The sequence below is a fragment of the Geotrypetes seraphini genome, chromosome 3, assembly GCF_902459505.1.
Source record: "Geotrypetes seraphini chromosome 3, aGeoSer1.1, whole genome shotgun sequence".
Classification (NCBI taxonomy): Eukaryota; Metazoa; Chordata; class Amphibia; order Gymnophiona; family Dermophiidae; genus Geotrypetes; species Geotrypetes seraphini.
This window is the reverse complement of record NC_047086.1, coordinates 50,113,199-50,126,561: the sequence shown is the minus strand read 5'-3', so window position 1 is coordinate 50,126,561 and position 13,363 is coordinate 50,113,199. Positions and strand designations below refer to the sequence as shown.

Below are 13,363 nucleotides of genomic sequence, written 5' to 3'. Positions count from 1 at the left end.
CCCGATCCATTGGCAGCCCTAAAGGACTGGGACTGAAGACCAAGGCATGAAGGAATTGGCTACATTCTCCCCTTCACTGTCTAACTATTAGGATTGCCAACTGGCTCCATTTTTAAGGACAGGCTGCCCAGTCCTGGCTTTTACCAGATTACATACAGTAGATGGATTTGTAGTCCTCCTTTTCTTACATTACATTACATTAGTGACTTATATTCCGCCTTTACCTTGCAGTTCTAAGCGGATTACAGTATAAGACAGCTGGACATATCCAGGAAGTTACAATTCAGGGGATGTTTACAGGTCTAAGCGGGAAATAGTAAAAGATAGCTGGGATTTTCTAGGAAGTTACAATTGGGGGATGCTTACATAATAGATGCAAGGAATTACAGTTTAGGATGCTTACATAATAGATGCTTACATAATAGATGCAAGGAATTACAGTTTAGGATGCTTACATAATAGATGCAAGGAATTACAGTTTAGGATGCTTACATAATAGATGCAAGGAATTACAATTCAGGAGAAGGGTTTAGGCCTGGTTACTTGTTAGGAATACTCAAGAGAGAAATCAGAAGCTGCCGGTTAAAGGGCAGAACCGAGGGTGCACCTTGGAGGAGAAGCTTGTGCTGTGAAGGCCTTTGAAGGATTACCAGAGCCATTCTGGCATTCTATCTGGGGAGCGGGAATTCTAAAGCTAATGGACGATGAAAAGAAGAAACAAATTATCAACAGTTTGTAATGTGAAAGAGAGCTAAAATGGGTGCTTATGTCTTCCAGCTCAACATACTTTATAACATAATTCCTGCAGCTAGACAGAGGAGAAATGTAGACAACACGGAAGCATTTGGGTTGGATGTGAACGTAAAGGACAGCAGAAGTGACATAGATCATATCACTGTTACTATATGCACAAGGTAATGTGTCTTGGTTAGATCATGCGTATTTATTTATTCACCTTTCTATACCATTCTCCCAGGGGAGCTCAGAATGGTTTACATGAATTTATTCAGGTACTCAAGCATTTTTCCCTGTCTGTCCTGGTGGGCTCACAATCTTTTAGATAAATTTAAGGGAAACCTTAAATGTTTCCTATTCAAAGACGCATTTGAATGCTAAATGATCTCAGGGTCTGCCCTAGCTGATAACCAAATGATTCCTTTCTTTTATAAACCTGATCTTCCCCACCTCCCCTCTTTTTCTTACCTTATTTGTTCTCTTTTCTATTAAATTGTATTTCCCTCACTTTCCTCTTGTTTAACGTATGTCATGTTTTCAGTCATTTTAAGTACATTGCGTGTCCCCCCCCCCCCCATTTTTATTGTAAAAAGCTTAGAATTTATGCTTGTTTATACTATGTTTCCTCAAATTTTTAATAAACTTGAAACTTGAATCTATCTAATGTACCTGAAGAAAGGTTAGTTATTGGGAGTCTTGCAGGGTGAGTCAACAGATACACGTAAGGGGCAATTTTTAATGGTCTTTTCCATGTGTAAAGTCAGGTTTACACACAGAAAATGCTTGCTTCTTTTTGTCGCCGGAGCAGAGACTTTGTTAACACTTGGACTCCATACTTGAACATTTTGACCCCTGAGAGTCATAGCCATATCTTGAACAGACTCCACCTTTGATTCCGTGCGTCTATTTGCCATTGATGTTCCCTGCTTGAGAGTTGTATGTTTCTTTGGGGAGGGGGGTGGGGAGGGGAGGGTGGGGGGGAGGGGGTTTCTCTATGTGGGGTGGAGGTGTTGCTTGATCGTGGAGGACCATCAGAGTCCAGTCCTCCGCGGTTGTTAGGTGAAATTGTATACCCTGTTTTCTACTGCTGTTGTACTTGCTTAATAAAATAGATTTGAACATAAAAATCAAATAATAAAAAATGATCATCGCTAAAAAAAAAAATATATATTAAACCTGCCACTGTAGGTGTTCTGGGGGATTAGTCTAGGCAGAGCATGAGAGAGACGCAGTATAATGTGTGATTTTGTAACATATGCAAGCAAATAGAGGCTGATTCTATAAATGGGGCTTAAATCAGCTGGTGCCTAACTGAAAGGCACCAGCTGCACGTCAATCGCGCTTAGGCGTTGTTTACAGAATTGCCTATGTAAGAACTTAGGCGCCCGAAATGTAGGCCTTTAAAACCTTCGCCTAGGTTTTTGGAGAATCGCGCTTAGCGATGCCCAACTCATGCTCCACCCATAGAAACTCCCGCTTAGGCATTACACACCGCTAAGCACATTGCGATAGGCAGCTATCATCCAATTTTTAAAAAAACTAATTATTGAGGCTGTCAAGGGTATTTTTTTTTTTTAGTTCAATCATCTTTATTGAAATTTTTTAACATATACAAATATAAAGCGATAGGCAATAATAACCAATAGTTAACGCGGATAATAGTCAAAGACATATAGTTCAGTCAAGGTTCCTTAACGCGACATGTTGCTGTGTCAAGGATATTTTGACAATTAAGCTAGGCGCCCTTTATAGAATCAGCTCGAGAGATTACATATACACATTTTACATCAACTCTGGAGCAGGTCTAGATGTGTTAGCATTTGTGCACTACAGGGGATTGATATGTGAGCTGTTTTATAAAGGTAAATAGGCACCTATATTGACTTTATAAAATAAACTTAAAATAGATGCTTTTTGAAGCTCTCTTATAGGTGTGCTGTTATAAAATCGGGCCCCCCAGTGTTGTTTCTATTCTATAAAATTCAAACATTTATAAAAGAACTAAGAACTAAAATTCTAGTTGGTTTCACTATCTGTTTGAAAGCAACAAATCTTTTTGGTCCTCTAGTATTCATGGTTTCACACTCACATTTTGTCTTAACTGTGTTGTTTTTGAGAGAGTTACTTTTTCTATTATATTACGCATATCCTACAATTCTATGTGGATTACAAATTATTCAGGTGGTCAAGCATTTTTCCCTATCTGTCCCGGTGTGCTCACACTCTATCTAACACACCTGGGGCAATGGGGGATTAAGTGACTTGCCCAGGGTCGCAAAGAGCAGTGCAGGATTCGAACCCACAACTTCAGGGTGCTGAGGCTATAGCTCCAACCACTGCACCACACAGCCTTATTCTGTGTGCGAGATAATTTACACACACCACCTCCACTGTATTCAAATTTCTCTCATGCATATTCATTGTGGGTATCCTGAAAACCTGACTGGAAAAGTGTGTCCCAAGGACTGGGTTGAGAACTATTAGCTATAGAGTCAAATTTAAAATCTTAGTCATGGCCTATAAGGCCATGTCAACTGGACTCCTGGCATTTTCTTATGTACACGATTCCATTGTCTTTGGCTTTGTTTTGTGTATTTTATAAAAGACAGGGTTCTTGCTGAGCCTGTTATAAAATACTTGTATAGCTTTAAATGGGTGGACTTGGGAATTCCTTTCCCCACCTAGTTAAGCCCTTAATGTGCAGCTAGTGTATGCAGACTATCTCAAAACCATGTTAAAAGAGTTTTGCAGTATGTTCCCTCAGGGTTTCCGCAGCTGGCGTTGTGCTTGTTGCAGGTTTCCGGGTCTCGCTGCATCTTTGTCAGGTAGAAACCGACGTTTCAGCCACCATGCTGTGGCTTTCTTCAGGGTGTGACTTTGGAAATAGTGGATTCACTTACCCGTTTTGCAATATGTTGCTTATTTGTGTGTGCTAACTTATATGTTACTGATTTAAGAAAAAAAACAACACATTTTTAGGTGGGGGCATGTCATAGGCAGAAAGTGAGCATGGAAGTGTTAGCCAGCTAGTGTGTTGTACTTACCACATGTTAACTGGCTAACACAGGGTCAAGATGGCAGCACTTAGGCCCTGATTCTATAAAGGACTTAATTAGTGCTGATAATTGAAAGTGCCATTAAAAAAATCAATTTATAAAATTAATTTGCCAATATGTGCCTACTCAAAAAGTAGACATGGTTAGGTGGTGGAATGGCCTAGATAAAGTTAACATGTATTATGTGCCAATGAATACTGACTTTTTTTTATTTGTATTTTATTTGTTTTTGAAATAAAGGTATATTAGTTCAGAAAGTAGGAACCAGAGTGGCATGGCTATCATGGAAATAGAATTCCTCAGTGGCTTCCAGCTGAATCGGAATGAGATTATGGAGAACGAACTGATTAAAAAAGTAGAAACAGAAAATGATAAAGTTAACCTCTACTTTGATTCGGTGAGTACTCAAGGGATGTTGATTTTATTATGTTCAGAAGAAAAATCCTGATATAGATTATATTGAAATTGTGAGATTTCTCTAGAGTTTCATAACAAATGTATTGGTATACAGTGATGTTTATTTATGAGTTCCCATGGTTTATTTTAGGCCTTCCATTTTTTTTTACAAGTTACACATTTGATTGCACATTTTATAAAAGTCATTTTATGAATATAAAACATGCTTTTGACCCAGAAGGAGCTGCCTCCCTGCAACTAGGTGCCATTCAGCATGGTTGTCTATCAACTGCTAGGCATTTAAGCGAGCTTAGACATTATTAGGTGTCCTTGTGGTAGGTGCTGGTATATTAGGTCTAATACAGATACCTATTGATGCCTAAGTCAACCATACCTATTCTCCACCCCTAACTATGCCTAAATTTCATGTAGATGTCGTTAGGCGCTGGTAGGAGTCTCAACTTAGGTACTTGGTGCCATGCAGAATTCTGTGCACATCTTTGTTTTTTAATTTTTTTAAATCAGTTTTTAATGGCATGGTCAATTACCATGCCAATTAAACCAATAAAAAAAAAATTAAGTTACATGCGGATTTCAGTTAAGCGTCGCTAGGTAGTGAATGACATGGTGCCCATTTCCTGCAGTTAACCCATGGCAACCACAGGAAAACTGCAGGAATGGCAAAAAATTCAATATATTTATCACCAGTGTGGGAACAAAACCTTGGAGCGGTAAAAGGCTTTGATCTCACTGGGAACCCCCCCCATGAACACTGCTCCCAAGCTTGTAGCTCCATCCCTCCCCCCATCATGGGTCTGGCGGCTCCAGCTGACCACCCTCGCTCGCAGCACTGGCTCCAGCCCAGCCCCCTTTCACTCATGGGTCCAGCGATAAGTCAGAGCCCACCAAATTCAATTCCTGCTGAGTGGACACACTCACTTGATAAGAAGGTGCCCCATTAGCAGAGGAAATATTACTAGGTTGAGGAGGAGGAGTTCAATTGCTTAAAGATAGGAAAATAGTGCTTTCAGTTCCAGAAATCCCTCCACTAATTTGAGGTTGAACATATTGATCCATAGGTTCTTTAGTGGTAGCACCTACCACATTTGCTTTTCTCTTCCCCATCTGAAACCAGAGTTAATTGCATTCTCCCTGGGTCCTCTAGACTCTGAAGGGACTACAAAGGGGCATGCCCCAAGACATGTGTCTGGAGGCCATATACCATGGCAATGGCTGATATAAATATGAGGTATGCTCAAAAAATTCCAGGATAGTTTGAATTGTGCACCAATGGGAAGTTCTTTTGAGATGCGCTAGGTGGCATTGAGTAGCTTGAAATCTCATGAGTAACCTCCTTTTTCTATTTGTTGATGTCTGCTTTCGTCTCCAATCTACAGCAATTTTTGTGAAAGTATATTTGCATGATGGACTATTTTTCACCATGTGCGACCTCAATGAGCGTGAAGTTCTATTTTAAATTGGGTAAGACCACTACAGAAACTTACAAAATGTTGAACGTAGTTTCTGAGGAACATGTCATGTGTCATAGAAGGTGTTTTGAATGGTATTCATGCTTCACAAGTGGTAGTGAATCAGTGGAAGATGATTCGTGAACTGAAGACCATCAACATCAAGTGAGGGTTCTTGTGCACACTAATTGGTGATTAACTGTTAGAGAATTGGCAGAAAAATGCAACATCTCCATTCGTTCATGCCACAACATTAGAACAGTGAAGTTAGGGATGTCTCGTATTGCAGTAAAGTTTGTTGATGACCAACGACCAGAAGAACAACCGTGTCATGATCTGTCAGAATCTTATTGAGCAGGCAAATGAAGACGAAACATTTCTTGATAAAGTGATAACTGGTGATGAAACTTGGGTCTATGGTTATGACGTGGAAACCAAAGCTCAGTTTTTTGTTTTTTTTTACAGTCGTGGTGTTGTTCACTATGAATTTCTGCCACAAGGACAAGCTGTTAACCAAAATTACTATCTGAAAGTGTTGAAACAACTCTGTGAGAGAATCAGGAGGAAGCGGCCCAAATTTTGAAGGGAGCAGTCATGGTTCCTGCATCACAATAACACGCCCACTCATGCTACCATCAAAATTTGTGAATTTTGCATTAAAAAACGTGTTGACAGTTCTTCCCCAGCCACCTTAGAAACATAGAAAGATGACGGCAGAAAAGGGCTATAGCCCATCAAGTCTGCCCACTCTACTGACCCACCCCATTAAGTCTGAGTGCTAATGTCCTAGTTCCTTATCTCGACCCTCGTAAGGATCCCACGTGGATGTCCCATTTATTCTTAAAGTTGATCACCTGCACTGGAAGTTTGTTCCAGTGATCTACTACTCTTTCTGTGAAGAAATACTTCCTGGTGTCACCATTAAATTTCCCTCCTCTGAGTTTGAGCGGGTGTCCCCTTGTGACCGAGGGTCCTTTGAGAAAGAAGATGTCGTGTGATGTATTTAAATGTCTCAATCATGTCCCCCCTTTCCCTGCGTTCCTCTAGAGTGTAGAGCTGCAATTTGTTTAGTCTTTCTTCATACGAGAGACTCTTGAGCCCAGAGATCATCCTAGTGGCCATCCGCTGAACCGACTCAACTCTAAGCACGTCTTTACGGTAATGTGGCCTCCAGAATTGCACACAGTATTCCAGATGAGGTCTCACCATGGTTCTGTACAGTGGCATTATGACTTCAGGTTTGCGGCTGACGAAGCTTCTATTGATACATTCCATCATTTGCCTTGCCTTGGATGAGGCCTTCTCTACTTGTTTGGCAGCCTTCATGTCTGCACTAATGATTACCTTACTCTCCTGAGTTGGCCCCTGCCGACTTCTTTTTGTTTCCTAAACTTAAATCCACGCTGAAAGGAAAGCGATCAACACCATTGAAGACATAAAGCAAAATTTGATGCAATTGGCAATTCCTGAAGATGCATTTAAGGACTGTTTCCAAAAGTGGAAACGATGTTGGGGAAAAGCGTAAATGTAGGGAAGGGGAATACTTTGAAGGGGACCCAAAGAAATAAGTTGTAAGATTGTTTAATTTTTATGAAATCAGTCCTGGAACTTTATAAACAGACCTCTTAGTCCCAAAAGACCAGAAGTGATGTCATCCGCCAACAATGGAGAATCGCAAGACTGCCTGTCACTCTGTATAACACAGCATAGAAACGATGTTTCCAGCAGCAGCAAACTCCCAAAGAGGTTGTCTTAACTTTACCCAGTTAGCTTTGCAGATAGTGGCCTCACTACTGCCACTATCTGGATAGCAATATTAGTTACTGCTGAATCCAGAAATTCAGTGCTGACCACTATCTAGATCAGTGGTTCTTAACCTTGTTGGAGGTACTGAACCCCACCAGTTTCATATGCGTGTTCACCGAACCCTTCTTTATTCCCTTAGTTTTGCCGGAGCTAGACTAGAATTACTCAACTTGGCATTGCAAATCATGCAATTAGGACACTGACTCCTATCACGTTCCGTTATACATGTGAATTCATATTGTACATATTCGTCCGACCACTTTCGTATTTTGCTCGACATAGTTAGTAAGGGATTAAAATATTAAGATAGGTATCACATGACGTACCATCACAACAGTTACAATTCGACTACTGTGCGCATCAAATCCCCTGCATCACAGATAGGCCAAGCGATGTTGCGTGATCACCTGCAGCCAATTATGAACAAGCGGGGCATATCATCACGAATCATAAGCGCTTCGGTCACGTTCAATCATCTATCAGTTAAATCACAAATTTTGATCAGGAATTGATTGATGTATATAAGGCGTTAGTTACAGATTGATAGATCAAGAAACCGAGTACACAATCAGTCTTGATCAAAATCACTGAATAACTGATAGATGATTGAACGTGACCGAAGCGCTATATGAGTCGGAGGTGTGTTTTGACCTCCGCCGAACCCGCGAGACTGACTCACCGAACCCCTGGGGTTCGGTCGAACCCAGGTTAAGAACCACTGATCTAGATACAGTGGCTGAATATCTCAATTTAGTGCTACTACAGCATTCTTTTTTTTAATGTTGTCTGCCTTGGATGAATATTTATATGCCTCCTTCAAAACTGCTGAAGATCTACCTGTGTAAGCGGAGACTTTCTAAAAATCCTTGCTTACCTCTATGTACATGTGTAAAAGTCATACAAGCCTTCTAAAATTACCTCCAGTACATGTTAAAACATCAGTGTGTTCCTTTTCATGTTATCATTCTGTACTTTAAAATATGAGACTAATCCAAAAAATTTTTCTGCTTATAGATAAATGGAACTCAGATTTGTGTACTTGTTCCAATGGTTCGAGTCGCCAAAGTAGCAGGTGCCCAGGATGCAATGGTGTCCGTAACAGATTACTATGAGCCAAGTAAGTCTTAGAAAACATTTTAAAAATAATTTTAGAGTGATATTTCAAATGCTTGATAATGAGCCAGATAAGGGGCTCTTGTGTGAAAGGTCCTGGAAGCTGCTCTGGTGCAATGACTGCCCAGAACTATTGCTGCAATGATTGTTACCTATTTGCTAAAGGGCTTCTCTCGTTTTGTTTTAATTGAAAAAATGCTTGGTAAACAGGAGCCTAAGGAGCATATTTACATATAAATATGTGTCGGATCAAAGACTTATCAAGCCCAGAATCCTGTTTCTATCAGTATCCAATCAAGGTCACAGTTACATGGCAGGTTCCAAAGAATAGATTCCATGCTTCAAATGCCCAGCTGTTTAGCTGGTTAACAAGGGAATTGCTGCTTACAAACAGCAGTGCACCATTTAAACTCATAGCATGCAGTAATTGTTGGTGTTAAGTAGCTAATGCAGAAACTTCCATTTTGAGGTATGGAATGAACAAATCTGCAGAAAGGTTTCTTTCATGCAGCTCATAAAAGTTGTGCAATCTGCTGCCGGTGGATATGATCAAGATGACCAAGGTGGAAGGATTCAAAAGCATGGTCCACAAACTGACCGGACTATGATGTATAACATCCTTGTGTAAAGCATAGGTGTATGACTCGTCATGTGAGACAAAGTGAGTTGGGATTGTACTCATGCTTTGCTCCCCTGTATCATAAAAGGCATTCTAGTTTGCCTTCTAGAAATTCCATCTTGGTTTGGAATTCAGGCAGAGTGATGGGAATTATTACTGGGCTATGCTGACTATGAAAAAAGGTTTTGTAGCACTATACTAGTTGTAAATGCAAGGTGAGAGCTAGCAAAGATTACCCAACACAGACCTGGGTTTGTGTATGTCCTCCACTGGCCTAGGTGGAAAATTCTTGCCTGTTTTGGGTTGTAGAATAAGTGCATGTCGAGGCTTGATGCCCACCCTACCAATTTGCCACCCTCTAAAGTGGGCTGTTGAAGTTGCCAGATGGAGTAGATGGGGTAACACTTGTTGCTTCCATTTGTTACTGAGTGGTCCATAGATGTTTGCAGTGGTAAAACCCACAAGTTTTTACAACATCTCAGTAATTGGTAGGTTGGCCACTGGTAGCATTGATGGTGTTGTGGATATAAGTTATATAGCTGAACTGAGTAAGTCAATAAATCATATCCAATGGCTGAGAACCACTTTGCTTTGTCTGCCTCAGTGTGGTTCTCCTATAATCCAGATGAGGTCAATGTTATTACTTAATGCCAAGACCTCCAATGTTCAACCACAAAATGTGGAGCAAAGCAAAGTACCAACAGCCTGAAAGACCTTGCCCTGGTGACGGTCAGAGAGTTAATCATGCATCCAGATTTTAGTCCTGCTTCTCAATTAAGAAAGCTGGGTAGATCCTTGATGAAGCTACTAAGTAGTAGATTTAAGACAAACCAGAGAAGATATTTCTTCACACAATATGTAATTAAACTCTGGAAATTGTTGCCGGCGAATGTGGTCAAATCAGTTAGCTTAGCAGGATTTAAAAAAGGCTTGGATAATTTCCTAAAAGAGAAGTCCATAGGCCATTATTGATATGACTTGGGGGAAATCTACTGCTTATTCCTGGGATAAGCAGCATAAAATCTGTTTTCCCACTTGGGATCTAGCTAGGTAGTTGGTCACTGTTGAAAACAGGATACTGGGCTTGATGGACCTTCAGTCTGTCTCAGTATAGCAATTCTTATGTTATGTTCCATGGTTAAAACCAGATTGACTAGGTACTCACAAGGCCTACAATGTGAATACTGATCCATTGACCTCCTTATGGTGCATAAGGTTTTAAATATTTACAGTGGTCAAGGCACTGCACAGGAATACACCTTTGTATTTGAAGGTGGCTATTTCACATTCCACATAAATTAAGTTCTTGAGATCATATGTGCCTTCAGAACAGTAATATCATCTGGTACAGATCCAGAATGACATTTTCTCAATAGCTAGGCCAATGTCATGGAAAGCTTTACCCAAGATCATTAGAGAATAACATGGAGGCAAATCTTCCCCATCCCTGTGTCAACTCATTTTCCCGTCCCATCTCTGTGAGTTCTTTTCTTGTCCCTGCCCCATTCCTGCAAGCTCTGTCCTCATCTGCACAAGCCTCAAACACTTTAAAATCAAAATTGTTCGAGGCTTGTGTGGTTGAGGCAGAGCTTACATGAATGGGACAGGGACAGCGACAAAACTCATGTGGATGGGATGGGACGGGGAAATTGAGTTCCTGCGGGGACGGGGACAAATTTGTCCCCGTGTTATTCTCTAATTGAGATGTCAAATATTACAGGAAATTAGGGAAAGCACACTTTTTTCAGTTTAGCTTTCCAGTAAATCGGGGTCTAAATTTGAGGAGAGGATCAGGTGGTAAGACCTGATACCTTCCCTCTGAAGGATTGCAATGAGTGATGTTTTATGGAAAGTATTTTTGGAAGGTGGGGGGGGGGGGGAATGAGTACAGATCTTATTGCCATGGTTTGTTGTAATGTAATGTAATGTAATTTATTTCTTATATACCGCTACATCCGTTAGGTTCTAAGCGGTTTACAGAAAATATACATTAAGATTAGAAATAAGAAAGGTACTTGAAAAATTCCCTTACTGTCCCGAAGGCTCACAATCTAACTAAAGTACCTGGAGGGTAATAGAGAAGTGAAAAGTAGAGTTAGAGGAAAAATAAAAATAAAATAAACATTTTAACAAGACAGCATTGATCTAAATACTTTGGAAGGTAGAAGAGAGGAGAGAAAGGAATAGAAGCAGAAGGGGGAGCCGTTGAACAGTAGAATTCTGGAGAAATTTAAATGATAGAAATAGAACAAAACAAAGACAAAAGGCAAAACAATAGATAAGATTAAAGATAAATCATAAGCTGGAAAGAAAAATAAAATAAAACTTTGTCTTCAATCCACGGTTTCAGCGTCAGTGATGAAGTGGAGCAAGTAAGTTTAGGAGGAGCGATTGACGTGTATGATGCAATCTGAATATGTCTTAGTTTAATTTGTACCCCACCTACAATTATGGCTAAAAGTAGTAAAAAATTAAATACATAAAATATGCTGGTTCCATGGGCATATGAGCAAATATCACTCCTGGATTACCTGGGTTCATATCATGACTTGGTTATGAACTGAAATGATTTGGTTGCTGCAACTTACAGGGACAGTTATTAAATTTTGATAAAATATTATATTTTATGCAGCTTAGTTTCTGGTGGGAGTGGCTAACTTGTAACTCCCACCAGAAACTAAGCTGCATTACCATAGGCTAGTAACTCCTGCTTAAATAAATTATTCAGTTTGTGATGTGATGAAGGGAGTTGGTTTTCCATTCCTAGCTCAGGCCTACTGCTCCCACCTTTGATTCTGGATGACTGGGTTGGGATGGGAGTCAGCAGGACATCAGCTTTAATACTCTGTATTCTACCCTTACTTCAGAATTTAACAGGGTGTGTAAACTGCTCTAATACAATAACAATGCATGGTTAATAAATCCTGAAATTGAAAGGAGTTGATTCTAGTTCAAGCCATAGATCGTAATTTTGCAAGCAATATTACTGAATGTCTACCTTTTCTACTGCAGGAAGAAAAGCCACAAGATTGTATAGTTCTCCAATATTGAAGAATATTTCTTCCTGTGACTTTTGTGGATTTGACTGCGGCTTATGCAAATCAAATGTCGCTACGCAGGGTGGTGTCACGGTCACTACCAGTGCTTCCCCTGCTTTGACTCCTCACTTGGGACCTCTACTCATATTCAGTCTTATTGCTGTGCTGCATCAGTATTTTACTTTAAAGCATTATATTTAGAGAGTGGTTTCCTATTTTTTCTCCTTGGGATACCATGCAGAAATGATGATGGAATTAGTCATAAAAATGTCTACAGCACAAATATACATAGAAATCACGGTTTAAAAAAAAAAAACCCACCCCAGTTTGTCACAAGAGCTATAATTTTGAAAAAAATATTAGTGATTTTGATGAAAATCAAACATTGTACAGTTCTTTTATCACTTGCTAAGTGGCCCTTTTACCAAACTGTGGTAAAAAGTGGCCTTAGTGTTTGCTTACGTGGGTCATTCCTGTGTCCTAAGGCCATTTTTGCTGCCGGAGTAAAATGGTTGATTTTCTTTATTTCCTCATAATGGCCAGGTGCTAATTTTCTCATTAGTGCCTGACTATTAGCACATGAGCCCCCACTGCCACCCATTTTGTAGGTCTACACCAGGGGTGCCCACACTTTTTGGGCTTGCGAGCTACTTTTAAAATGACCAAGTCAAAATGATCTACCAACAATAAAATTTAAAAAAAAAACACAACGCACACTGTACGCATACAATTGTTAATTATCATTCCTATTCTGGGGTTTTTTCAAAGAGGTCAAAGGAGATGACTCTATGCACTGTCACCTCAGTAACAACCATACAAAAATAGACAAATACCCACCCCCTCCCTTTTTACTAAACCACGATAGCAGGCTCCCTGCGCTAAAAACCTCTATTGCGGTTTAGTAAAAGGGGACCATATTGTAAAATATAGAGAGCAGATATAAATTCAGACACATTTTGATCACTAAATTTAAAATAAAATCATTTTTTCTACCTTGTCTGGTGATTTCATGAGTCTCTGGTTGCACTTTCTTCTTCTGACTGTGCATCCAATCTTTCTTCCCTTCTTTTAGCCTGTATGCTTCCTCTCTTCCTGACCTCATTCCCCCCCCCCAATGTTTTCTTCTTCTCT

At 40.0% G+C, this 13,363-nt stretch overlaps 1 protein-coding gene across 1 annotated transcript in view; it reads left to right on the top strand.

Annotated features, from left to right (window-relative positions):
* LOC117357576 (CD109 antigen-like) overlaps nt 1-12,887 on the top strand; it is a 167,441-nt gene extending 154,554 nt beyond the window's left edge. The window contains exons 30-33 of the mRNA XM_033938377.1: nt 778-914; nt 4,032-4,188; nt 8,477-8,579; nt 12,207-12,887. Of these exons, the coding sequence (XP_033794268.1) occupies nt 778-914; nt 4,032-4,188; nt 8,477-8,579; nt 12,207-12,433 (624 nt within the window). The 3' untranslated portion in view covers nt 12,434-12,887. The remainder of the gene's footprint in view (nt 1-777; nt 915-4,031; nt 4,189-8,476; nt 8,580-12,206) is intronic.
* Nucleotides 12,888-13,363: the final 476 nt, after the last annotated feature.